The following is a 27817-nucleotide window of genomic DNA, read 5'->3' as shown; positions in this document are numbered from 1 at the left end:
AGAGTGGCATCTGCGTGCAATGGAAAGAGACCTCAGTGGAAACCACCCTGCTGATACCTGACTGTGGACTTCTAGCTCCCAGAACAGGATAAACATATTCCTGTTGTTTAAGCTGCCTGGTCTATGGTACTTTGTTGCTGCAGCCTGTGATAATACAATTACCCTGAATTTGTTCAAGAAGCTCATAGAAACCATGAGAAATGAATATTTTTTTTCTAGAAAGTATGGGTAATTAAGCAAACATATAAAAAGAGCTCCCAGGGCTGGGAAGATGTTCATAAAGTGCTTGTTTGATAAACAGGAGAACCTGAGTCTAGAACTTTGATACTCAAGTAAAAAACAAAGCAGAAAGTCGAATATGGCAACAGGAGTCTGTAATCCCAGCACTCGGGAGACAGAGACAGATCTTATGTTTGCTGGCCACCCACTGTTGCTGAATTGATGAACTCAGACTCAGAGAGACCCTAAACCAAAAAATTAGATAGAGAGGGGTTGACAAATATACCTGACAACCTGTGGCCTACACACACACACACACTTGCACACACACACACACACACACACACACACTCCACAAACACAGAAAAGAAGAGCTCCCTTGACACTAAGCAGATGGGTGACACAGGAGCTGGTGTGGCAGATTCAGTGGAGACCCTGCTTTTCAGCAGTCACCAACCCCTTGACCACTCCCCATATCACACATGCCTGCACTGACAAGTAGCGTCTCTATGATACCATATGATATTATAATATGGCTCATGTGTCCATCAGAAGAGGTGAGTCTATGGTTCATGTGTATGTATTGCATACCTGTGGGTAGAGTGTTAGTGGGTAGGTGTGTGTGTGTGTGTATGTGTAAGAATGTGTCTGCATGTGTACAAGGATAAGAGTGTGTAAGAATGTGTGTACATGTATAAGTGTGTATAAGAGTGTGTGTATGTATAAGAGTGTGTTTTTAAGAATGTGTGTACATGTGTGTATGTAAGAGTGTGTATATGTATACACCTGTGGGTAGAGCTGTTAGTGAGTGTGTGTGTGTGTGTGTGTGTGTGTGTGTGTGTGTGTGTGTAAGAATGTGTGTATGTGTAAGTGGGGGTGGGGGGACAGAGAGCAACCACAAGTGTTATCCTTGGAAATACTATCTTTTCTTTGAGGCAGAGCCTTTTATTGGCCCAGAGATCACCAATCAGGCAGGGGTGGCTGTTTAATGAGCCCAGAGGTCTGCTTATCCCTGCTTCTTCTGCAGTGCCATAACAATCACATAGCATGCCTGGAATTTTACATGGGTTCTGGGAACTGAACCCAGGGCCTTGTGCTTGTAAGTCAAGAGCTTTATGAACTGAGCCATCCTCTCATCTGCTTGTTTTGTTTACTTTCCTGTCTTCCTGAGCTGGGGAAGCAGGAGGCTCTGGCTCCCTTCATTCCTGGGCTCTCCAAGCTTCATTGCTGTATCCAGAGGACACTCGAGGGCTGATGTACCTATTTCCACTGCCCCAGGATTCCTAAAGGAGGTTATTTGTCTTTTGTGTGGCTCCTTTAGGAATATCAGAATAGAGAGAGTACTTAGCTATTAAAATTTGGAAGAACTCTTTAACATGGGCAGTTCTATCCATAGGGATGTCATCTTTCTCCTTGGTAGATCCCTCCATGAGTGAGGCAAACATAGCTAGAACCTAAGTGTCCAATATGCACCTCTGGATAAGCCAAGATGATCGTGAGTAGAGCAGTTGAACATAGAGCATTGTCCCCCCAACTGCCATCCTTCGTGTACATAGACATTTCTCTCCAACTGCGTTCCTGCCTATACATAGAGCATCTTTCTTCAACTACCTTACTCCCTATTCATAGGGCATCTCTTGGCAACTGCCTTCTTCCTTGTATATAGAGCATCCTTTCCCAATTGCTTCCCTGCCTATACATAGGCCATCTCTTCCCAACTGCCTTCCTTCTTGTACATAGAATATCTTTCTCCAGTTGCAATCCTGTTTGTACATAGGGCAACTCTGGCCAACTGCCTTCCTCCCTGCCAGTAAAAAACCTTAACTGGAACAAATTCCTCTGGGGGACCAAGAACAAACGTCTCAGAATTGACATCTCTCAAAGACCATTAAGAGTGGGAGCAGTAGAATGCAGAAGCTTCTGTCTACGTACTTTGGGGTAGAATTTCTGTAGTTCCTTAGAATGCTAGATAAATGTGTGTCAGGTTAGATCTTGGAGGTATTTGTGCACAGATAGGAGCATCCCATGGAAGCTTACGTTCAGTCCAATCCCTAGGCCCTCTACCTGACAAATCAGGAGAGTTCAATAATAAAAAAACATTAATGCATGAAGAAGGGGTTAGAAGGTTAGAAGCAAGGAGCAAACTGTCTAAAGTACTGTCAGGAGCCTTCTAGGAAACAAGCCTTATGGCCAGCAACTCCAGAAAGAACCAACTCAGTAGTCAGTGTATTGTTCTTTTTCCAATTAGCCAGGGTGCATTTGACACCATGAATCTCGCCTGCTACAGAAAAACTCAGGCCATGGTGACCCTAGAAACTGAAGAGATCATTGAAAAGCCCATAAGTAGGATCCTGTCAGAAATAGCAACATGGGAGACACATCAGCATCATAACATCATTAGCTGCTTCCAGGTTCTAGTAACATCAAAGCAGGTCCATCTTGTTACTCAGTATGCTCCAGGACGAAATTTCTTTGAACTGATAATGGAAGCTGGCCCACTACAAGAGGAAGAGGCAAAGAATATATTCGGGTATTTTGTGTCAGTCATAAAGTACTAGTATAACCTTGACATTGTCCATAGAGACATAATCTCCCATAGTATCCTAAGAAATGCATAGAGTAATAATATAAAACCGATAGACTTTAGCATGACCATCAAGTGCACCTTACTGAAATGGCAGTTGGGGACCAAGGGCTTCATTTCCTTCTGTTGTCTCCTGAATGGGAGTCTCGGTTAGAGTGAAACCCTCCGGTATTCTTCTGTGGCTGTCCCTTGTATGAGCAACAGCAAACTCGCAGGAGTAGTGCCCCTTGCCATTTGGGCAATAACCTGATTGCAAACTATTTGCAAACGGAGAGGAGCCATAGAACAGGCAGAGGAGAGAATGAAGGCTTATCTTTAAGGGTTATTTTACAGCCTGTTGCTCAAAAGGGTTCCATCCTTAAATCTTCCCCAGATTGAAATGGTAAGGCCCTCACACCTGGAGAATAGTGTTTAGAGACAGGCCTCCTGTAGGGAGGCAGGGACAGATTTTGTCCCTTGGATAGGAGTTTAGCATGATAGAAAGAAGTCCCTGTCATATGAGGACCCAGAGAATGGCAGCCTCTGTAAACCAGGAAGTGGTGTCACTGGGAATCCACTCATCTGTCACCTGAGGAGTACCAATTGCAAATGCATTTTCCTCTGGTCTCTGAGCAAGAGCTGAGGGCTAAAGAGATAAGAACATGCCTGAATCTGCAGAACTATGCCACAGACAGACAGACATTCTACTGTGCACAAAAGTAAGACTCCAGAGAGAGAAAATATATTCTCTTTGAAATAGCTATGTCCCCAGGCTTGCATCCTAGGAATACTTGTTATAATGGATTGAAATATCATTCAAGTCACGTTAATTTCATTATAGAGTATGAGAATCCTTATGGAGTATGAAAGTATTACTAAATGCAGTTGACAATATCATGGTAATAGACATCTGTCTAGAGACAGGGTACGGTGAGAGCTATAAAAGAGCACTGGGAGATGCAATGGGAGGAACAATTAATTCAGGGGATCAAGGGGGCAAGCTGCAGAATCAAGGGACCCAGAGACCTCATTTGTTGTGTGACCTCCATCAAGCCACTGAGTTGAACCTGCATTCCTTAGTATGCACACTGCTCCTCAAAAATGCCTGCTTGGCCTCCCTTAGAAGTTGCAGGACACATTACAATGAGCTCTTCATGGAGAACTCTTCTTTTAACATGACAGCCAGGGTATGTGTCTGAGTATCTGCATTCATACCAGAACGTAGAGGTCCAAGTGACCAGCTCATCCCTAAACACGCATCCGTCCATGTCATCCCCACCCCTCCCACTATCACCCAAGTGCTGGGAGACAGCATTTCAGTGCAGGACTCCTCCCCTTATGTTCAGTCTGTAACCCAGCCCTTCTTCCTGAAGTTTCCCTATGTAGTCCTCTATGGGAACTCAACCTGGACCCAGGTTAAAAGGATTCCCAGGAAATGATCTTACTACTACTGTGCTCACACCATAAGCACTGTGGGGTGCTTGACCTGGGTATCTTTCTATGTGTAGACAAGGAGGCCCTACCATTCTGTCCTTGCTGGAAACCTAGAGACTCCTCATGGCTAGAGAGGGTCATCTGCAGGACAAGCCTGGGCTGCTTAGCTGAGGCCCGTCAGCTTTTCCAACCTCTCAGGTTCCCAATGATATGTGAAGATCACTTAGGAATTCCCCCAGGGTGTTTCTAGCGAGCAGAGGGAGCCCAGTGGATCTAATGAAGTCTGTGGATCACTCGAACAGGATCGTCTGGATGCTGGAGTTGATAAGGAGAAGCAATGCCCTGCTGCAGAATGGGGATCCCAGCGAAGGAAAGAACCATGACCACCAAAGTGCAGCAGAGCTCAGCACAGTGCAGTGCAGGCTGGGTGCTCTGGGAGGCAGCAGTCTGGCAAGGTTTCTGTGACTGCCAGGAAATAGGGAATTGAACTCAGAGACCTGAATTCACAAACATCCTGCTATGGGAGGCAGAACAACAAATTTTGTGACTTTGGAGACCAGGTTCATGGGCAGGAGAACCTGGGCACATTCTAGCTTTTCTTTTTCTTCAGTGAGAGAGGGAAGGATGGAGGCATGAGAGTGGGTGGGGGGGGGGAGGGAGAGGGAGGAAGGGAAAGGTAGGGAGACAGAGAGAATGAATGAATGAACAAATGAATGAATGAATTTTTGGTGTGGAACATCTGATGAGCCTGAGGACTTATCCTAAATCAGCGCTTTCTCTTCCTTCAGGGGCACCGCCTTATCTCCTTATGGGAAGCACTTTTTCAAACTTGCAGGAGAAGTCCCAGAGGAGCTTGAAAGCCTTTCCAACTCTGTTCTTCCAAAGTAGAGAGCATCTTGCCTTGATGGTTAACTGCCCTCCTGGGGAGAAGACTAGAGTGGAACTCTGATGGGGCACCTGTCTCATCAGAGGTGACAGGTCCTCATCAGGTTGTTCTTTGGAGACAGAGGCCAATTAAGCAAACCCCACATTCCTATCATTCCTTGAGATTCTCCTTCCTCCTTCTAAGGCACAGCAGACCTAGGACACCACCAGCATCACCTCCCCCATGTATTCTTCTGAGGTGCTCACTGCCTCAGGGCCTAATGTCAGCCTCTGTCACAAGGAAGGCTGGGATTTCATGACCCATGCATGGAAAAGGGAGCCTCTGTCACAAGGAAGGCTGGGATTTCATGGAAAAGGGAGAACAGCAGTTCTGGATACTTGGTGAGGGCCCAGCTACACAGAATTTCAAGTTCTTTAATTACTACCAAGCTGCCAGGAGCAATTTCATATCACAGGACACAGGTCCTTAAGGGCTTGCTTGCACCTGGCTGTATGTTCACTCTGCTGTACTGAGGGCTGTCCTTTGTTTCTTCAATCCTCTGAGATCACTGTGACTGTCCTAGGTCTGGGCTTGAATATGGCCTCCCAGAGAGCAGCATGTGGGAGCTGTCCTGCTGGACAGCCATGCCTGTCCTCCCTCAGACTGCAGTATCACATTCTCAGAGGCATGGAGCTGTGCATCGAGCAAAACTTTGGACACTAGGAAGGTCTCACACAAAGCTGTCGATCTGGGTGGCAGAACCCATACTAGCATTCTTTCACTAGACCTTACAGTTCTTTTAGAGGCTGAGGACAAAGGCTTGGTGTTTCCCCCACATGCCTTTTCTGGTATGATGACGCCTGACAAGAAGCCATCTCTGTCTATGCTCTAACTGAAATTTAAGTATTTGCTATACTTAATTTCAGTTATAAAAAAATATAGGAGACAGGGATGTGTCCAGACTCCTGTTTCATCTCGTAGAGAGCCTTCTGGAAAGGGACAGAGGACTTCTAGATCTGCTTCCTCAGGCCACCTTCATATTCTTTTCCAAGGGCATTTTTGGTGCATTTTATGCAGTATAGGACCTGTGTCATGGTCCAGGCCAACTACAGTCTTATTACTTCTTGCTGCTTTAAAGTTCAACTATGGAGGGCAATAGGCTGGCTCTTGCACACAAAATATGGAGACAATATGATTGAACTCTGGAAAGAATCCAAACTTTACTGATTCCCTACCCACTTCCCTCAAACTCTGGGTTATGGGTCTCCATACTGTCTCCTTAAGGTGCTAGGGCCAGAGGAAGCTGGAAGTTGCTCTGAACATCTTAGGAAAGATTGCATTAGGATGACCATCACCCTGCTGTGTAGTATGTCTGAAATGTATTCCTCCTGCCCCCCTGAAATTTTGTTTCCTTAGGCCACAGGGCCTGCTTCCCATCTGCCACTGTCCCTGTGCCTGGTGGCTGTGGATGGTCACTGGGCTCTCCACATTTGGTAGTGGGACTGTTAGAAATGCCATGAGGAAGCCCTGTGGTGGAGGTGCACACCTTTAATTCCAGCACTTGGGAGGCAGAGGTAGGTGGATCTCTGAGTTCCTGGCTAACCTGGCCTACTGAGGGAGTTCCAGGACAGTCAGGTCCACAGAGAAACCCTGTCTTGGGGCCACTGTGCCCCTAAGTGAGAAATGTCATGTGGAGATAAAGGCTGCATATCTGAGTATCTCATCTTGGGCAGTGGGATAGTTGATGTAAGTTAAACTATAGCTTCTGGTAGTTAGTACTAGCCCAACCCCCAAAGTTCTGCCCACCAATCCCCTTTCTCCAAGAAGGCGGGTCTATCAGCCTCCCTTCCTTCTTCATCTTCTGCCATGGAACATCCACTGCCTGTTGAGGACCAGTGTACGAATAAATACAAATCTGCCATAGGTTACTTTGCATCAGTGTGACAGACACTAGGACTGAAAGAAACATGGGACACAAAAAGTTCATGAGACTCAGGTTTCCAGATCATTGGCCATCTTTGAACTAAAGACAAGGCAGGGACTCAAACAGGGCAAGAACCTGGAGGCAGGAAGTGAAAGAGCCTATAGAGGAGGGCTGCTGACTGGATTGCTGACCTGACTCTCCTGCTCAGGACATGCTGCCCACTAGTGGCACTTCCCCCAGTGAGATTCCACACTCCCATAGCAGTTACTGATGAAGAAACTGCCCACATCTTTTCTGTAGGCTATGTGATGTAGGCATTCTCTCAATCACATTTCCCTCTTTCAGATTTCTTAGGTTTGTGTTGTTGACAAATTGACTAGGACACTTGTGCACAATACTAATGGAAAGAGTAGTGCTAGGGGCAGGTGAAATGTCACCAGAGGCAGGTACTCAGGTAGATTGTCTAAGTGTCAGAAGCAGATGGTTGTTCCCTGTAGCTGTTTCAAGAACTATTTGACTCAGAAGTGAGGGCCTGGAGGATTGCAGGCTGGAGCTCAGTGTTCACTAGGTGGAGTGGATCTGTCTGGCACAGATTGAGGGAAGCTTATGGCTCTGACCTGCCTGCTCTAGAAAGCCCTAGGCAGAGAGAGGCTCTAACTGGTCCTCACTCCTGTTAGTGAAATGGTCCCGAGTGCTTTTGTGTAGGGAGCAAGAGAATGTTGAAGTTCCGAGGAATTGTCTATTTTGACGTGGACATGGCTTTCCTAGGACTGGGAGATCAATTGTCCCATCCCATCCCAAATTGGCAAAACCATTTATGGGACAGGCTCAAGAGCAATGCAATGCTAGTACCCAGTCTAGCTAACCCCTCCTCCTGTGTTTGCCCTAATTAGCAGCCCGAGATTCCTGGAGTCATAAGCAATGTTAGAGAACCCAGATGATCCCAGCTTCACTGTCCATGTGTCTCTGTGTCTGTCCTTTCTTCATTCCCTCACCAGCCCAGGTAGCACAATGAGTCAGGTGACACACTGGAGATATCCTTAGTGACCTACACCCTCTCCCTAAGCCCTCAAAGGGCTGATTGGTTATTTTGATTGTTTTGAGACAGGGATTATCTGTGTAGCCCTGGCTGTTCTAGAACCCACTCTATAGACCAGGCTGCTCTCCAACTCACAGAGTTTCACCTGCCTCTGCTTCCTGACTGCTGGAATTAAGGCCTGTATCAGCAGTACCGCCCAAGCTGGTGTGTTAAGTAATTGTCTTTGTAGACTTTCCGGAATGCAGAGAAGAGAAACAGATGAACTGGCAGCTCTCTTAACATCCCAAACCAGGCTTAGTGGTCCAGATCCAATCCATGGAGCAGACTGCAGAGTTGAAACTCCCAATCGTAGCTACAGGTTCTGGTCTTTGTTTTTGATTGTTGATTGATTTCCCCAATTTAATGAATTTCTTGTTTTCAGTGTTGATTAATGGATGTATTAAACTTTTCACCCCATACAACTCATGAATTTGTAGAGTAGAACTTGGGAACTTTATAGCATGTGTTTGGAATTGAATAAGGATCGGAACAGTTATTTCCTGCATTGGAACTATGATTCCAGATGCTGAACAAAGCTTGTCGCTGTGTCTGGAGAAACGCAAATCCCCCTGTAGGTCACTTTTCCCTGTCAAACACACCAATCCTTCTCAACACTAGTGCTTCTGATCACTATAAAGTTGATCATGACATTTAATCTTTAATTACCTTTGCTTTCATGTCTGTGGTTGTATGTTCATCTGTGTGCACATGTGCGTTTCTTAGTGTGAGTAAGTGGGTTGATGTGCTGGGCACTCACCCTAAGGGTTACATGTAGTCAGAGGGAAAGTTGGAAGATAAGTTCTCTCCTTCCACCTTGCTGTTCTACAGTCTCTGCTGGTTTTGGTTGGGTCATATATTCGTCTAGCTTACCTTGGATATTTTACTCAATTTTGCTGTCTCTACTTCACACTTTGCTGTTGGCTTGTGCTATATCATAAGCCTTTTTCGTTGGGATCTGAGGATGCCGTATGGGTCTTTAAACTTGAATATCTATCCTCATTAAATCCTTGCCCTATTTTAGCCCTGTATGTTTTTTTTTTAATTATGATCTATTTTAGGTTTCTTTTTGTAAACCAATTAAATGTGTTTCATTATGGCTGTTTGTGTATGTGTATGCAAGCTTGTGTGTGTGTGTGTGTGTGTGTGTGTGTGTACTTGTACAAGGATTATGTCATATTTCCATCCTCTTCCCAGTGGCCTGTTCACTTTCTTGACCCTCACATGTGGGTATCCTTCCAAGCTTAACTACTTTCTCACTCTGATGTTGTCATATGCATTACATACTAAGCCTCCCTTTTCTTGCCCACAGTATCTCTTGTTTTCCCCTCTCACTTTCCTGTCCTAAGATTGATACACAAAGGCTTCAGGGCTGAATACATGAAGGGATCAGTAGAAAAGCTTTAGGATTAAGGAAATAGACAATTTTTAAAAGGCAGCTGAAACCAAGTACACCCTGCTCTGCTGCAGCTTGCAATGTGCTTTGTGCTCCTCCTGTGGATAGCCTAGAGCCGTCACTCCAATTCAGTATACTCAGTGTTTCTTGCTGTAGTTATTCATTTATGCCTGTATGGAAAACATGGTTTGCCATGTGTGGCTTGTCATTGTGATTTTTCACACCTTGAATTCATGAGAACGTTTACACAAGGGATTTCTCTTCACTCTAAGAGTCTGAATTGTCCGATGCTCTGAGTAAAGTTAGCTATGCCTGAGGCTTTATTGCATGAGTTCTGCACGACATCATTTTTTCAAGTCCATTCTCCCACCTTCCACCACCTCTAAAGCTGTGATGTATCATTGTCATTATTATTCCAGCTTTTATAAATTTGTTTTTTAAATGGAGGGTCTCACTGTGTAGATGTTTGTTTGTTTTTTCGGTTTACTGTGATGGTGGGTGGAGGGGTATTTTGACTCAATATATGGCCATGGTTTCTGTGAGTGCAGTGGATATGGAGGCCAGAAGAGGACTTTAGATTCCTTTGAACTGGAATCACTGATGGTTGTGTGCCACTATGGGGTGCAGGAGCTGGAACCCAGGTTGTCTGCATGAGCACGCAGTAATATTTAACTCATGAGCTGTCTCTCCAATCCTTACCATGTAGCCTTAATGAGTGAGACTTGGATTCTTAGTTAATATGTGGTTATTAAGAACCAAATCCAGGTCCTCTGAAAGAGCAATGAGAACTCTTAACATTGTAGCCATCTCTCCAGCCCCCACATTTTTTGGAAAAGATTTTGTACATGGATATAAGCGGAGTTTATTTCTTTTGTATCTCACTCTCCTCCCTATAGTCACCCCCTTTCCATCCTCTTGGTCCCCATTGTCTCTATACACAGAATTACTTCAAATCTGTGCGTGTACAATGATTTACATCATTCTACTGTAGCTGGCTGGATTCACTGAATGTGATCTTCCACAGTTGCTTCCATTTTCTGGACAATGATGTGCTCCTAATCCCATCTTGTATGCTTACCATATTTTCTTTGTCCACACCTCTGTGGATGGGTATCTGGTTTCAATAGTTGGGTTTTATACTTGCTGGTGCAGTGAGCAGTGGTGTGGAATACCTACCTCTGTGGTACAGAGAGCATGGTAGACAGGTGAGGTAAGTTAAGTCACAGATGTACCAGGGGACAGCTCAGCAGCAGCAGCAGCCTCTGAAGGTCCCACAGCAAGCTGGAATGACCCCACAAACATAAGGGAATGGTGTCCTTTGGGGGCAAACTGGATCACGGATGCTTAGTGAAGGGCTATGCTTCCCTTCTTTATACCATTCTCTTTGGGAACAGCTATAATAAGGCACACAAATTAGGCAGGGTTCTTTAAAGGCACAGACCCCATCGAATGTGTCTGGGTTTGTGGGGGTTTGAATAAGAATGGCCTTCGTAGGCTCATGTATTTGAATTCTTAGTCATTAGGAATGGAACTGTTTGAAAGGATTAGAAGGATTAAAAGGTATGGCCTTGTTAGAGGACATGAGTCACTGGGTGGGGTAGGCTTTGAGGTTTCAAAAGCCTACCCAAAGCCCAATCTCTGTCTCTGTTTTTATCTAACTAACTCTCTCTCTCTCTCTCTCTCTCTCTCTCTCTCTCTCTCTCTCTCTCTCTTCCGCTCTTTCTCTTTCCCTTCCTCACTCCTCCCACCTTTCTCTCTCCTACTGTTACCTGTGGGTCAGGACGTAGAACTCTCACCTACTTCTTCAGCATCATGCCTGCCTGCCTTCCCTGCCACGCTCCCCCACCACGCTGATAATAGTCTAAGCCTCTGAAACTGTAAGCAAGCTCCCAACTAAAAGCTTCCTTTTATAAGAGTTGCTGTGGTCATGGTGTCTCTTCACAGCAATAGAACAATGACTAAGATACTATCATATAAGGAGATTTATTCGACTGACTTACACAACGCAGGCTGGGTAGCTCAGTAATGGCCGCCTGTGTTCTTAGAGGACTGTGAACCTCAATACATGGAACTGGAGGTCTCAGCAACTCCAGTCTGGCACTGAAGGCCTGGGGGGTTTTCTGAAAAGCTGAAGAAGCTCGTCAGTGGAGGATGGTGGCCACAGTGACTAGAGGGATAAGCATACCAGCCAGAAGCAAGAAGAGAAACAGAGGACACTGCTTTTATGCGACCCTTTCTAAGTCTAGACCAGCAGGCGAAAGGTGCAGCCAGCCCACTCTGAGGGAGCAGCTCCCTTCTGTTAACCCTTCCTGGGAACACTCTCACAGACCTGCCAGAGGTGAGTTGCTTTGGTCATTCTAGGTCTTATCAAGTTGACAAGGTTAGCCATGCAGCAGGCACAGTGGTCTACCACCTTGCTGACCTTCTGCTGTTTGCAAGGAGTCTCTTCCTCTGTTCTTTACTCTTAACCTAACAAGGTCAGTATACTTCAGGTGAGCTTATTCCCAACAGCAGGTACATGGATCTTTAAATATTTTTTACCAGTGTTATGATTGGTTTTTTTTTTCATCTTATATTCCTATTTAAAGTAACTTTTGGCATTGTTGGAGTAAAATCTACTATTTTCTACCATGAATACCATTAGTTCATATATTAATTTTCTAGTCAGGGTTTTTAAAAGGCTTTCTTCTGTATCCTGTTTTCTTTAGTGTTAAATACCTTACATGATTCTATTTTTATTTTTACCTCATCGTATCATTATGACCCTTTTAACAATGTTAGTGGTTGTTCCAAGGCTTACAATGCACACTTCACTTCCTCCTCTTCTTCTTCCTCTTCTTCCTCTTCCTCTTCTCCCTCCTCCTCTTCCTTCTCCTGCTTCTGTTTTTTCCCCCCAAGACAAGGTCTTTCAGTATAACCCTGACTGTCTTGGAACTCACTCTATAGAGTTAGCCTCAAAGATCTCTTGCCCCTGCCTCTGCCTCTTGAGTACTGGAATTAAAGTCATGGCCACCAAGCCCTGCTACAATGTATTTATGTATTTTTGATTTATCAGAACCCTACCCCTAACAGCCAACTATTCATTTTCTAGGACCCATAAATGGCAGCCCTAGATGTAACCTGGAGCTCTTAAACAACCTCATTAGAGCACACTGCACCCTTAGAACATAACTACCTTGTACTCTTGCTTTTGAATAAAATCCTTTGCTGCTTTGCCATCTGTGTGTACATTTCAATTCTTTGAAACAGACATCAGGAACCTGATATACAAATGATCCAGACAATGACTACCAGTAACACAGTATCAACATCAGGACCCCAGGACAACCAGACAGGATTCTAGGATCCTGTATGTTGCTTATTTTAAAAAGAATTAAAATGTGTTAAAATTTAAAAACACTTCTTTGGGCTAACAAGATGTCTCAGAGGATACAAGATATTGCTACACAAGCCTAACAACCTGAGTTTGATTCCTAAAATCAACAAGTTTTCCTCTGACCTCCATGCTTCAGAGGGGTAAAGGAGTATCTTGGTCACTAGCCTATCTGTGTGAAGAGGTGAAGGGACACTAAGGCCATAGCAACTCTTATAAAAGAAGACATTTAATTAGGGGCGTGCTTACAGTTTCAGAGGTTTAGTCTGTCAGCATCCTGGTGGGAAACATGGCAGCATTCACTGGGCTGGGGAAGTAGCTGAGAGCTTACATCCTGATCCAATGGCTGAAAAAGAGACTATGTACTTGGCATGGGCTTTTGGAACCAACCCCTTTCTTCTTTCAAGCCACATACTTCCTCCAACATGGCCTCACCACTTAGTCCTTCTAATCCTTTCAAATAATGCCACTCCCTGGTGACTAAGCATTCAATTTATGATGGCTCCAATGGAAGCCATTCTCATTCAAACAACCAGAAGGATGAAGGACAGAAATTTGCTTACTATTTGGCTTCCTATATCGTACAACACCCTCCTTTCTCCCCCTGTGCATTTCTTCCTTTCATTTTTTAAGACTTTATTATTTTTTTTTTTTTTTAGTCTTCATTATCCACATGCCTGTGCCTGCATGGGGATATGTACGCCTGAGCACAGGTACCGGCGGAGGCAGATGCCATGAGCTTCAGATCCCTGGCATTGGCATTACAGGTGGCTGTGAGGGACCTGACGTGGGTGCTGGGAACTAAAGTCAGGTGCTCTGCAAGAGCAGTGTGGACTGTGAACAGCCGAGCCATTTCTCCAGCCCCTCGTGCATTTCCTCTATCACATGAAATAAAACGATAAAGTAGGAAATAGGAAGCTGAGAACTGCTCCTTGCAGGAGCCTTCTGCTTGTCCTGCCTTCACACCTTCCATACTAAGACCTCTCAGACCCCTTCCATGCCCTGCACCAAATCGCTCCTCCCTCTCACCTACTCTAGGCCTCACTCGGTGTGCCCAATCCCCAGGGCTCTATCCTCACTTGCCCTCCCAGGGTTGTATAAAATCCATAGTCATACATGAATTAGTTGTGCAGAAATAGCCAGAGAGAGGCCGAGGCTGCACAAACTTGAAGATCTGGGTTTCTGTGTCCAGCAACCACATAAAAATCTGGGTATGACCACATACACTTGTATACCCAGAGCTATGGCAAGCAGAGACGGGAGGACTGTTGCTGTGTCCGCCTAGCTTCAGGTTCACTGAGAGACCCTGCCTAAAAGGAATAAGTGAAGAGTGATATAGGACAGGAGACCAACGTCTACCCTCGAATTTGTCCCTGGCTTCCAGGTGTGCAACACATGGGCACATACACCTGCGCATGTGTGCGCGCGCACACACACACACACACACACACACACACACACACACACACACACACACACATGCATGCATATACACCATCCACATAGTCACATATAAAAGAAAAAAAAATGACCAGAAAACTCAGAAGAGGAGGAGGCAGATTTCTTGTATTTCCAGAACTTGATTAGCATCTTAGCTGACCCTAAAGTCCCTTTCCAGTGGGTCACACATGGAGCCTGCCTGTGTTGGTACTTGTTTTGCCTGACAGCGGTCATCCTGAGGGCTGGGTGTTGAGAAAGAATCACAAGAGCCTCCTCCATTCTCCCTGACCCTGGATCTAGCACAGACCCAGAAGAAAAACCTCAGGGGTGCTGTGTTTGTAAAGTATTCCCTACCCAGAGACAGAACCACAGCCCTGAGTTCCTATCGCTCTGTTGCTAAACCACTGTAGACCACATTGGATCTGCAACCATGTTGATTCTGTAATTTATTGTGCTCTTGAGTCTGAATGGTTTAATCTCCATCACTTCAAGGTTATGCATCACAAGTCACAGTAAGTATACACTGTCCTCTGCTATGGGAAGAGATCTGGATTTCAAGCAGACTCCCGGTGTGTGTGTGTGTGTGTGTGTGTGTGTGTGTGTGTATACATGTGTGTGCATGCATTCATGTGCATGCATTCATATGCGTGTGTGCATGCATGTGTGTGTATATATGTGTGCACATTTGTGCCTATGCATGTGTATGTTCATGTGCATGTATGTGTGTGTTTATGTGTTTGTGTGTGTGTATGTGCATGCATGTGTGAGTGTGTGTGTCTGTGTGTGCATGTGTGTGTGTTTATGTGTCTCTGTGTGTGTGTGTCTATCCGGACACTGAGTTTCAGAGATGCATGTATCTCTGTTTCTTTGCCCGTGTTGGGATTACAGGCCTACATTGACATAGCTGACTATTATGTGGCTGCTGGGGCTCTAGACTCAGGTGATCACACTTGTGTGGCGGGCATGTTACCCCCTGACCCACTTCACCAGCCCCAAGTTCCTGTTAAACCTCAAAACTGCTTCTCTCTGAATGAGTCCCAGAGTCACCAAGAGAGCAGAAAACAACACACAACATCTTGACAATACATTCTTTCAAAAAAAAAGTATTTACTGAGCACTTTCTCTGTCAGGTACAGTACCGAGCCCCAAAGGCTGTGACTGGGGTTGAGTGGCTCCTTACTGAGCTCTCAGCCTGTTCACAGAGACATGTGGTTGGCACCCTAGGGTGCTCAGGCATGTGTGGCCTGGAAGAAGAAAGGGCTGAAGGCTCTGGGAGTATCAGCTGAGGGAAACCAGTGGAATGTTCTAGAACCTACTGCATAGCAGAGCTTTTATAGTAGGGTTTGGAAGGGATCTGAACCCCCTACCTGCACTCACTCCTTGTGTATGTCCACAGAAAGATCACACAAGCTGTGCCTGGTCTGAAAATGAGCATAATTTACCTCATACTGCTGCAGGGGTCATGCAGAATGTTCTTCTATCTGTCACTTACTCAAAGCCAGGCTCAGTGATGTCATTGTGATGTCATGATGGAGTCTGAGTCCTAAGAGAAGATGTGGCTTCCCAGGTGAACGACCCTGTGCTTCCTTGTGTCCAGGTCCACATGGCCACAACCTTGATGTCTGTTTTTAACCTACAGCCCTCATCCGCACACAATAGGCAGCCTTAAAGAGCTGTTGGTGCCAATGGTCACAAGAGACTTTCTAGCCTGAAGTGGAGCGCTTAGGCCCTGAACATGTGATATCAGTGGGACTTCAGTGCTTGCCTGGAGTTCCTGTACCTCTCCACAGGAGCTCTGTATGAAGTGTGGCCTCTCCAGGAACCTGCCTACATGTGGTCTGGGTGACAAATTTTACAACTACCTGTCAAGTCCTTATCCTCTGCCTGCCACTGTGTTATTTTTTGCTGAGGTAGAATCAAATTCTTGACAGGGAGGATGGACCCTCTGTCCCTGCCCTCAGGCTGGGTCAGAAATGATGTCTACCTTTCCTGGGGGATAGCAGCCAGCAGGTCCTTTCCTGTTTCTGGATGTCTGGGTTTGGTGCGTGTGTTGCTTTTGGGTTAGGGGTGGTGAGCACAGCTTCATACAGAGAGCTCCCTGGAGGCGAGATGGCCACGCTGGGAGTGGAAAGGGCAGAAAATAAGGCCTTTGCAACTCCAAGGCAGAATGGCAGAGGTGGGGAGAACAGTGGGTATCCTCCCACCCAAGGCCTCAGAGAACAAGCTGAAGGAAGTGCACAGAATCACTAGGAGAGAACCTATTGGTCAGGCAGGGTCTGGTCAGCCCTGGCAAAGCTGTGCACATATATCATGCTGGAGGCCCCAGGCTCCTGCTAAGACAGGGCTGGTCCTTGTCATTCCCAAACAGAAGCACTGTGACACTGTGGTGTATTTTGATCTCCTTTCCTGGGTAAAGGGTAGACTTGGATGAAGCCTGCGGGTCCTTGTGAACTCAGCCTCATGAGATTTTCTGCCTCCTGAGCCGTGGCTCTCGTCCTTTTCCTGTACCTCAAGCAGATGGATTGGCTACCCCTGTCTTCCTTTACAACGTGAACTGCTTTCTGGCCATCATCTGTCCTTGTGGTGTGAAGTGCTGGCAGCTCCCAGCAGTCTTTAGCCCCAGGCTCAGGCAGGGATTCCTTCATCTGATCCCCTATCCCCCCTCCCCACAAGCCTGATCTTGGCCATCTCTACCCCAAACACAATCCTTACACCAGAAAATAAATAAATAAAGATGAAGATTCTGGTCCTTGGTTCTCCTGAATGAGGTCATGCATATGCAGCTCCTGAAGTGTGTGAGCCCATCCTGTAGGTGAGCTTGCGCCACTGCCAGCTTGTAAGTCCACACTTCTGGTTATCCACATGAAGTCCATATCAGGTCAGAAGGCCATTGCAACATTTCATGGCCCAAGGGAAGGAGTGACTTACCGCTATTCACTGTCCAAAGAGGGCTACAGGACTTCTGGACAATAGCCACAGAGACTGGGCACCAGGGGCCCAGAGTAGCTCAGGATCCCACTGAACCCCTATGTGGCACTTGCTCTGAAGCCCTGGGGCAGAGCTGCTGAGGTTGGCTGTCCACAGAGGAACAGGCTTGGGTACCTAGCCTGGAGGGTTCCAACTTGAGCTGGTTCAGGTCCAGGAATAGGTCACAGCATTTCTGGTCCTGTGGGCTGGCTGAGGAAGAAAGGCCACAGCCAGCTGCTTCATTGGGCTTGCTGCTTATTGGGTTCTTTTGCAGAATGTTGGGACCCCAAGCCTGAGGCTTCCAGAAGAGCCCATTGCCCTTATCCTGTCTGGGAGAATTGCTGTCTGGATAGATTTGCAGGGATGCCACATGGGTCACACACCCTACGAGCATGGGTCCTGGATCAAGAGCACTTCCTCTGTGCCCTGGTCTTATGGGGCCTTGAGAATACCTCAGGTTTCCAGGTGTCCCAAGTTCCTTCTGTGAGCTGAGACAGGTGGCAGAGGTCACAGCTTTGCCGTTCCTAGAAATGCTTGTCATGGTAGCTTCAGAGGAGGACTGGCCTTCAGAGAAGTCTTGTGTTCCTTCCTCTAGAGAGTCATCCTTAGATGGAGTCTTACTACCCCTTGCAGGCTCTCCTAGGACCTCACACTCTCCAACAAGCAAGTCTTTGGTTCCTGAATGTGCCCAGGGCTCCTGCCTGCTGGGTGGAAAGCATGCCGTGGCCTGGTCTTCCCTGCCTTTCACACCCACTGATGATCCTCTGAGAACTCTATGGGGGTCAGGTGGGGCAGCAGGTGCCCTAAGGACAAGGGCAGGGGTAGGGGCAGGGGTAGGGGCAGGGGTAGGGGAAGTGGCCGGTGGGGTTCTGCGCAGCCAGTTGACAATGCCCATGGTAATGGCAAGTTCTGTGTCACAGAGCTTCAGCAAACATTCCTTGCCCTTCCAGGTACTCTGGAGGAAACCCTGGCTGAGCAAGTCAGGGCCTGGCGCTGGGGCCAGGTTCTCCTCAGCTCCCACGCGGAAGCTGCACATAGACAACGGGGTCCCTAGGGCAGGCCCCGAGAGACTCTCAGACACACAGTCATCATCCAGGATTGGGCCGACAGGGGCCTCGCTGGGGTCATAGAATAGTTCGTAGAGGGCGTCCCCGCTGTAGCTGTCCCTGGGGAAAGTGGCTGCAGGCGTGCCTGGGCTCGCAGCTTCCTTCTTCTCCTCCTCAAGGCCTGGAGAGAAGGAATCGTAGTAACCTTCATCGCTCGTGGACACAGATTCTGGTTGTTCACTTTTGGGGGTACCTGTGTCTATGGAGCTGGCTTTGGAGCCGCTGGGGGGACCCCTGCAAGGGAACAGGGGCAGTTCAGCTAATCCAGATGTGTCTAGCCTGGGCTGGTCTGTTTCTGTCCCTTGGGGACTCGTCAACCATGGGCCCATCAGAGCGCGCTGCTGCTGCTGCACAGAGCGATTCACACTGTCCCAGAACTTGATGAAGTCTGATGCTTCATTCTGGGCAGGTGACATCAGCTGTTCCATACTACCCTGGGAGGGGCCACAGGGAGTCTTGCAGTCTAGAGCCTGAGGTGAATGGGCTGGGCTCTCTGGGCCGTCCTTCAGCTCCACAGATGGCACCGAGCTCCCATCTGCAAAGATCTCCCCACAACCTGTAAGTGAATCGAAGCTTTTCAGTGAGGCCACATCCTCACACAGGGCACTGCAAAGGTCAAAGGGTGAGTCATGTAGAAATTCACTGTCAGACAGGTCCTGGCATAGGCTGTCCAGCCCCAGCCCCTCACCCATGGAGAGGAAAGTCTTGCCTTGCTGCGCTGGAGCCCCTGAGGGTGAGAGGTTCTTCCCCTTGGCTGAGAGCGAGGCCAAGTTCTCAGTCTTGCTTCTGCGCATGTGAAATAGGTTTCGAAAGCACTTCTTGGACCTTTTCAGAGAAATCCTTTTTCTTGGGATGCTCTTAGCCACCGCTGGCACGAAGGGCATCTGGGGCACAAAGTGGCGGTAGTCAATCATGCGCTGACCTCCTGGGGTCTCTGAGAAGCTTGTGCTACCTACCATCTGCCCTGTGGGGGCCGCCGCCTTCACAGCCCCTGGAACACTGTCATGAGTCTTACTCTTGCGCACCAACTTGAAGGTGGTTCCACAGAGGGGCACGGGACCCCCTTCAGGATCAGACAGGACCTCTTTGTTGGGGTACCGGCCGTACCCTTGGGCACAGGGACTTGTTTGGGAGCTCTTCTCGCCATAGGCTCTCTGCTGCTCTCCCAGCGACAGTGACCACTTGTCTGGGTCCTCCTTGGCTGGTGAGTCTATGAGTTTCTCGTGGGAAATCTGCACGCTAGATTTGATGAAAGTCTTTCCTCTCCTCAGCTCCATGTTGACAGTCTTCTTGCCACTGTGGAAGAAAGCAGAGGGCACATAGTATCTATGATGGTTACGGTTTACTGTCAGCTTGCCTGGATTTAGAATCCTCATGAAAACACTTCTTTTGGTGTGTCTGTGAGAGACGTTTTGTTTTTTTTTTTTTTTTTTTTTGGTTTTTCGAGACAGGGTTTCTCTGTGTAGAGACGTTTTAAGATTGGGTCATTTGAGATGGAAAGGCGCACCCTGGATTTGGAGAACATGCCATGGGCCCCAGACTCAATGGAACAAAGGAGCTGACACACGGAGAAGTAGCAGTCCACTCTTTCTGCTTGTTGATGGCAGATACAGTGTGATCAAAAGCAACCAGCCTCTTGCTCCTGTCACCGAGCCTTACTCACCATCCCCTCAAACGGTGAGCCAAAACAGACCCATTCTTAAGTTGCTTTTGGAAGGTATATTATTACTGCAACAAGAAGGGAAGCCAGGAAGAAGAAGAAGAAGAAGAAGAAGAAGAAGAAGAAGAAGAAGAAGAAGAAGGAGGAGGAGGAGGAGGCCAGTGCTGTGTGCAAAAATTATAAAGTCTGTAGGCTCTGAAAGGCCAGCCTGCCCCTGCTCTCATGACTTGATGGATTCCAATGCTTTAGCCCTAGTGGATTCTCCATGGAGAAGGAAAGAAGAAAGAGGAACAGGATGCCACCTTTTACATTTTCAGGTTGCCCAAGCACTCTTTGATCTCTCCAGTCAATTCAGGTTCCCATTTCCAGGCTCAGGAATTTAATAACAACACCCTCTATCTGTTATGTAGCTATTCCTTCCCAACTGAAACACTCTCTCCTGGGCAGCCAGGGAAGGCTCCTTAACCCATAGAAAGTAAACAAATCCTGCAATATCCTGAAATTTACAAGACTCACAAGGGCACATACACTCCAGGCTATACAAGCAGTAACAATGATAACCAGCTGAGCTGCCTGCAAGTTATGCAAACAGCCTTGGAGTCACCACCACCCAAAGGGACACCCTGCCTACACTGTTAGAAGTTACCTAATGAAGACGCTGGTTCGAAAATCAGGCTACAGTGGAATGATTTATTTAGTCTGGCAAACTGATGTTTGTTTTGCTCACCCCAAGTAAATTCACATAGCACCTACCCTCACCACATTCTCAGGAGGAACATCTCAGCCTTCTGAGTATATAATTGTGGAGGAGTCGGGGAAGTAGGATGCCTCCCAGGCCTGAAGCAGTGGACCATCAAGGGAGGACCAGGCATCTGCTGGGGAAAGTAAGACTCAGTCTGTACCGAGGCTCTCAAGCAAGAGGCAGCCAAAAATCTCACAGGGTTTGCAAAGCATGAACCAGGGGAGGAGGGAATCTCATGGCAGCAAGGCACAGCACATGTCACAGAATATCATGGACCAGAAAGGCAGGCAGCTGTCACTGACAGATATCGCCTGGAGTCCATCTAGAGATGGTTTCTGGTGACCAGGCTGAGTTCATTGCAGAAGATGCTACAGTCAGCATTGGGAGTCGGGGGCTTTGCTGGGTGGTGAATGTGCTAGTGACTTGATTGTTCTGTCATAGCTGGGCCTTACCTGGCTGTATCCCGGGATCCCAGAAGCACTTGAGTCTTCTGGTGAGTGTGTGGAAGCAGGGACATTAAGGAGGCCGGCCTTGCAGAACCGACAAGGAGAAAGGAACCACAAGAGGCTGACCAAAGAGCCTGAGGCTGGAGAAAGGGGAATGCTGTTCTAGAAGTGGAGTCACAGAGTCTTCCAAAGGAAAAAAATGCCAGGCTTCAGGAGTCACATAAAAAGAGGGCAGGATGGGAATCCTGACACTGGAGACCAAAGGGCTGGCTGTGAGAGAAGAATCTGGTTTAGAACATGGAGCCCTTAGGGTAGATGTATAGAGCCAGAGGACCCTAGCAAGAAATGGAAAACCAGCGCATGGCTGGAGAACCTTCTGAGCTCTCTCCCCAGCCCTAGCAGAAACTCTCTCTGCCTGTGGCCTGAAGGTCAGCCTCTGTCCGCCTGGCTAGAGATGCTGAGGCTGAGGTCTCTCCATCTCTAGGACTGCTCTGTGGTCATCCCCTGCATTTGTTCATCCCAGCCCCAGCCTGTGAGGAGGGCTTGCAGCAGGTTCAGCCCTATAAACTGCCCCCAAAGAAGCCCTCCTGGTTGCCTCTAGATGGCAGCATGAAAGCCATCTGGCAGTCAGGGCTGGCCAGAGTCCCAGAAGTGCCCCTGCATGCAGCTTCAAGTGGGCAAAGCCAGCATCACAGGGACTCATGGGCAAGCTGACTGCACTGCTGCCACCTGCTTGCACCTGGGGGTAGCACTTTCTCCTGTCCAAGTGACATCTGGGACTTTTGGCTGGGGGACAAGACAAGTAGTCTGCATCGTTCAGGAGAGCCACAGAGCACAGGCTTAGCTCTCCCGCTGTGTGGCTCCTTTAGTCACAGCACAATAGCTCTTGGGCACAGTGCCTCAGGTGCCATGGTGGCTTTTCAGTCTCCTGGGAGATGGATGGGCACCATGCCTCAGGCATCAGGGTTGCTGTTCAGCTTGTTGGGAGATGGCAAGGGCCCAAGCCTTTTCCATCCTGACCCTGCAGATTTCTCCTCAGAACATTCTGCCTCTCGCACCCTGCAGATTTCTCCTCAGAACATTCTGCCTCTCGCATTCCTTTACAGGTTTGGTGGGCTCTAATGCACATGGCCAAGTGCTTGTTATGCAGGGTCTGGTGGCAAGGGACTCAGCTTGAGCACTGCTATTACCCACCTAACCAAGCAGAAAGCTTGGCCCCTACGCTTACAAGGGACAAACTACTGTAATGATCACTTTACTAAGTATGAGCTCAGGGCTGGAGAAATGACTTAGCAGCTAAGAGCACGTGCTGCTCTCTCAGAGGAGCAGAATTTGGTTCCTAGAACCCACAGTAGAGAGTTCACAATCACCTGTAACTCCCAGTTCTGGGAGAAGGGGGTGCAGGTATGACCCTCTCTCCCCACCTCTTCCAGGTATCTACACATAGATGCACATACTCACTCATGCATGCACATACTCATACATGCACATACTCACTCATGCATGCGCATCATTAAAAATTAAAAGAATTCCTTTTCTAAAATTCAACTTCAGAAAAGCCAATAAACTAACCCATTGGTAGTAAAGCTGGGACTTGAACCCCTGAACCAATGATCAAGATCTCTACCTCCCTCCTTCAACCTCTCATCACTCAGTAACACAGGCTAGCCTTGAATACTTCATTCTCCTGCCTCAGCCTCTAGAGTACCAGGATTACAGGTTATGTACTCCCACATCCCACTAGAACTATCTTTTGTGAAAAACCTAAAAATAGATTAATAAATGTGTTTTTATTAGGAATTCTGGAAAACACAATGAAGGTAAAGACTTCAGGTTGCAAGCCTAACACAAATTAGAAAAATTATAACTTTGTAGTTTAGAAAAATTTATAGTTGAAAACAGTGTGATTTTAAAGGAGATATTTGTTACAGGATATCTAGTTTACTCATGCCTCTCAGCATATTTTAGTTACTGTATCCCTGGAAGTCATTTCATCCGGCTACAATAAAGATTATTTCGCTGTATGCAAAATTTTTCACCTTTAAGAATTAAACTGTTTAGACTGAGATCTCTTTCAGAAAAAAAAAATACTGGTTTCTAATCTGCAGAGTGGTCACGTGAGCTAAAATTGGGAAAGGGTGGACATTTCATTCCATTCTGAACTTAGAGTGTGATCCTCCTCAGACGACGATACAAAGGACTGTATACTGGACTGTATCCCTTATAGTGATACAGCTAGGACCTCGTAAGCTTCATTGCCACTGTGTATGCAATAAGACCGAGCAGCAAACTTCAAGACAGCACACTGGAGACCTCAGTCCTAGGCAGCGGCCTGTCGCTTCAATCAGTGTTCACATCAAAATGTCTAATCCAGCCTGTCTTTGGAAATCTATCCTGTTACTTTATCCAGCCTTTCTCTTTGGAAATGGGAGCCTTCTGCCCGACGGGAAGCTGACTGAGCAGTCACCTCCTACAACAGCTTTCAGAAGCAGAGAAGGATTTATGTGAGCGGCCAGATATTAAACCAGCACTGCCTGAAGGCAGAGGCTAAATGTCTTTAGCTTCTCAGTCAGAAAAACCAAGATCAAGTCATCTGAGAGGCACTTTGTTTTATAACCCTGTGGCTAACAACCTGTCAGTCCGTGTATACTCATGACAGGTCCAAAGGAAGTAGGTAGTACCTCCCTTGTAGTCTGCGGAGCTTAGCCACCACTTATATTTTATTTTAGTGCTTACTCTAGAGCAAGATTTAAAGGTTTTCAAAGTCCAGGGCTTCAACTGTAACAGACAATTGTATACACTATTGCATGTGTGTGTGTGTCTGTGTCTGTGTGTCTGTGTGTTTATATGTGCATGTGTATATGTGTGTATTGTGTGTGTATATATGTGTGCATGTATGTGTGTATATGTGCATATGTGTATTGTATGTTGTATATGTATCTTTATATGTGTGTGTGCATGCATGAGTGTGTGTGTGTGTATGTGTGTGCATGTGTGTGTGAGAGACAGAGAGACAGAGAGAGAGAGAAAGAGAAAGAGAGAGGGAGAGAGAGGGAGGGAGAGTGAGAGAGGGAGGGAGAGAGAGGAGAGAGAGAGAGAGAGAGAGAGAGAGAGAGAGAGAGAGAGAGAGAGAGAGAGAGAGAGAGAGAGAGAGACCGAGACCTGTGGACATGAAGATCAGAGGTCAACTTCCAGTGTCATACATTCCTCAGGAGCCATCATCCACTTTGCTTTTGAAACAGTCCCTCACCTGGAGCTTCCTGAGCAAGCTAGACTGACCAGACAGTGAGCTCCCAAGGATCTACCTGTCTCCCTAAGTTTAGAGATTTCAAGTCTATGCCACGTGACTGGATATTTATGTGGTTCCTGGGGACTGAAACCAGCTCCTTGGACTTGCTTGAAGTTTTAGCAAAATTTGTATTACTGTGTGTGCATGTGTGCATGCATGCACTAAGGTACCATGATGCACGTGAGGAGGCCAGAAGACAAGCTACAATGGTCTGATCTCTCTTTCCACTGTGCGGGCCCAAGGAATCCAACTCAAGTCATCAGGCACTGCAGAAAGTATTTTTAACTCACCAAGTCATCTGAGAGGCCCCAAGTTCTTTACTGACCAAGTTACCATCTTCCCAGTCTCCATGAAACGTCTCTAAGACTCAGACCTCCAACTCTACTACTGACAGTTTAAGACGGTATTACAGATTTAACTGAAGTGTCTTATGTGTTTGAAACACCTTGACCATATGTTTCATTTGATGAAATTTCACACATTTCAGGTTCCTAAAAAGGATATTGGGTCTGGAAACTTTACTTCTACAAATGCAATTTATGCTAATAATTTTCAAAGACCGGCCCCCAGCTACACTAAGCAGCCTCTCGCCTCTCATATGAACCTTTGCATTCCATGAGATCAGAACCCATGCAGGACATTTATTTAATCCATTCTCTTTCAAGGATGTGAAAAACCTAAAAGACAGCAGAAGACCATCAGTCAGGAGACACAGGAAGTGCATTCTAGACAGTGGACACACCCTGCAAAAGGCCCCAAGGACAAGGAAAAGAGACATATAAACATGGATGCAGCGGTGACTGAACGAGCAATGGGAACAGGCCAGGAGATCAGTCAGGAGGCCATATCTGACCTAAGGACCCTGGAAGGAGTGTGAGGAGCTACAGGTGAAAGTGGAAACTTGGGACAAGAGAGAATGGGGGGAAAGGAATGTGAATCTGAAACTACACCAGAGATCAGCAGAAAGGCGATCACAGAGATGCTCATGTCTGCTTCTGACTCTCAGCACACCAGGTCAGGAGTTTACTACAAAATGAATACTTCATGAAGCGACCTCTCTATTTTTTCCATATAGTGACAATTTTTGATCAGTTATCTAGAATTTTCTAACCCCCCTCCCAATGTAATCCTGTACCTTCTTTTCTTTTAGTATGAAAAAAAATCTTATAGAGCAAAATTAAGAAGAAAAACAAGTGACCACACAGCCTGTAGTTTTAGCATTTGAAATGCTCGTCCCTCCCCTCCCCCAAACCCTAGCAGGTCACAGCGGGCTGTTAACTAAGAAGAGGTGTCATATTTAAAGAAGAGCAGCCCTAGATGAGGTACCTTGCCCAGCGACTTCACTGGTGTTGGGAGGAGGTAGCAAAGGCTAGGGGGCAGTAGTTTGTCTCTGTGGCAGAGTGCCTTGTTGCTGGTGTGGTGAAGGCCCAAGTGACATGGAAAAGCTCTCGTGTTCTGGGATGGGGGTGGGGATGGTAATAAAGCAGAAATAGAATCTGCAGCGAGAACCACCCACTCCCACACTGGGGAGACAATGGGCCCTATGGGTGAGGGTCCTGGCCCACGTCCTCCTAGAGAGCTCTGCCAAAAGGACAGATGGACCACTATAATCTTACTTGTTCTTCCCCAGACCCCTCGTCGCGGTGACAGGGTTTTTCGCATTCCCTAACCTAAACCTAACCCAGTCACTGAGCTCAGCTCCAGGCCCCGCGCATCCTCTCTGGGCGCCGCGGAGAGGAGGCAGTGCCCATCTAGGGCCCCTTCACTCTCCCACCCATCACAGAGAATGCACTCAAACATTTCCCGGTCCCCCCTAGCTCCCGATGAGGACCAGCGAGGCAGGGACCAACGCAGCCTCTCGGGGCCTCAGCCACTTACCGCCGGGGCTAGGGAGTGTCGCAGGGCGCGGCCGTGCCCGAGCCAGGCAGCGAGTGCGCGCCCGAGCCTCGCGTCAGCACCACGGCCAGCTCCAGGTTCCGCGCCGCCGTGGGGGGCGGGCCTCCGGGCACCCGCGCGCACCACCAGCCTCGGCTCCACAGCGCTTGGGAGGGCGGTGACCGGAGGACGCTGGCGAGTAGCGGAGGAGCGAGGAGACTTAGCCGCCACTGCGCCGCCGCCACCCAGAATTGCTGGCTTTGTTCTAGCTCTCTCCCTCTGCCCACCTAGCTGCTCCCATAATGCTGTGGGTTTTGCATCCCTAAACCCCTTTGGTCCTCAGTCCAGGGGTCCCGTATACCCGGAGACTACAGGTGTGGGTCCCCCGCCCTCCTGCATCCCGAAGGTCCAGGACCCGCTGACTCCAGCTCTCTCCAAAAGACGATATCACACACAGCCTCTCTAGCAGTCTTACTGAAGATTCGGGATTCTAAGGCTTGGAAGAACGAGCAAGTCAATGTGGGGAGGAAGAAAATCATAAATTAAAAGAGACATTTCCTTTCCACGTACTTACTGTGTGGTCTGCTGATGCTATCCCCTGCCGCAGTCTTGAAGATCAAACAGAAACGATTTGGGGAACCCCTCCCGCAGAACTGAGGACGAGTGCCCCCAGGCTGGTCCAGTGTCCAAGGCTGAGCTGGCAGGTGGGGATAAAGGGTAAAGAAATTCCGCTACCGTTTAGGCGGTCTTGTCTCCTGCCCGGGTGGAGCCAAGGGTGGGGAGCCTAACTGCTTCTGTTTGGAAAAGGCTGATCGACAGGGGGCTAGTCACAAGTGTGAGCAGCCTGTGTGAACAGGCTGAAGAGCAGTTGCAAAGGAGCCAGTTAGGATTAGGCTGAGACCCAGGGAATAAGAGGGGTGGTGACTAACAAAGACCACGCACTTCTTTGAGCCAGAAGGCTCCCTCTCTGTCCTACATCTAAAAAGTCCCCGCACTCAGGTTTTTCCAACCTTTTGGTCTGCAGTGCTTTGGCAAGCCTTAACCAGTTGAAACTTCTCTCTGATCAGTCAACAAGCTCTGCCAACCAGGGAGATGACCCATTTCTAGGGGAGCTACACGGTTGAATCTTCTTTCTACACAATGACTAACTTAGCTACACAAACCTCCCACTAAGTGTGGTGTGTGTGTGTGCCCTGTGTGGATGTGTGCACATGTATGTGCATGTGTGGCATAGGCCTGTGGAGGCCAAAGGTTGAGTGTCTGCCTCAACGGTTTTACTTTGTTATTGTCTCTGGAGAGGGTCTCTTACTGAACCCTGGACAGGAAGCTCATCATTTAGTAGGTCTGGTAGGTCTAATTGACCAAGGCTCATCTGATCATCCTCTTGCCCAACACTCCCCACCACACACACACACACACACACACACACACACACACACACAC

General features: G+C 47.6%; 1 protein-coding gene across 2 annotated transcripts; it reads right to left on the bottom strand.

The window, feature by feature from the left end:
* Positions 1-15048: 15048 nt before the first annotated feature.
* Positions 15049-27130, bottom strand: Amer3 (APC membrane recruitment protein 3). Of its 2 annotated transcripts, none has more exons than XM_029483788.1 (2): positions 26949-27130; positions 15049-19658 (listed from the first exon to the last, which is right to left on the bottom strand). In XM_029483788.1, the coding sequence occupies exon 2, from the start codon at positions 19637-19639 to the stop codon at positions 17297-17299; it is 2343 nt and encodes a 780-aa protein (XP_029339648.1). In that variant the 5' UTR covers positions 19640-19658; positions 26949-27130; the 3' UTR covers positions 15049-17296. The 2 variants fall into 2 exon arrangements, with proteins under 2 accessions (XP_029339648.1, XP_021032989.1); XM_021177330.1 differs by lacking the exon at positions 26949-27130 and adding an exon at positions 26378-26452 and having other exon boundaries at positions 15377-19658.
* Between the last annotated feature and the right edge of the window lie 687 nt (positions 27131-27817).

This window comes from Mus caroli, chromosome 1, assembly GCF_900094665.2.
Source record: "Mus caroli chromosome 1, CAROLI_EIJ_v1.1, whole genome shotgun sequence".
Lineage (NCBI taxonomy): Eukaryota > Metazoa > Chordata > Mammalia > Rodentia > Muridae > Mus > Mus caroli.
Note: the sequence above shows the minus strand (reverse complement) of the source record. Positions and strands in the feature narration are given on the sequence as shown.

What these genes read in the sequence shown, in the direction of transcription:
- Amer3 (XM_029483788.1), bottom strand. Translation starts at nt 19,639, where the DNA reads ATGGAGCTGAGGAGAGGAAAGACTTTCATCAAATCTAGCGTGCAGATT.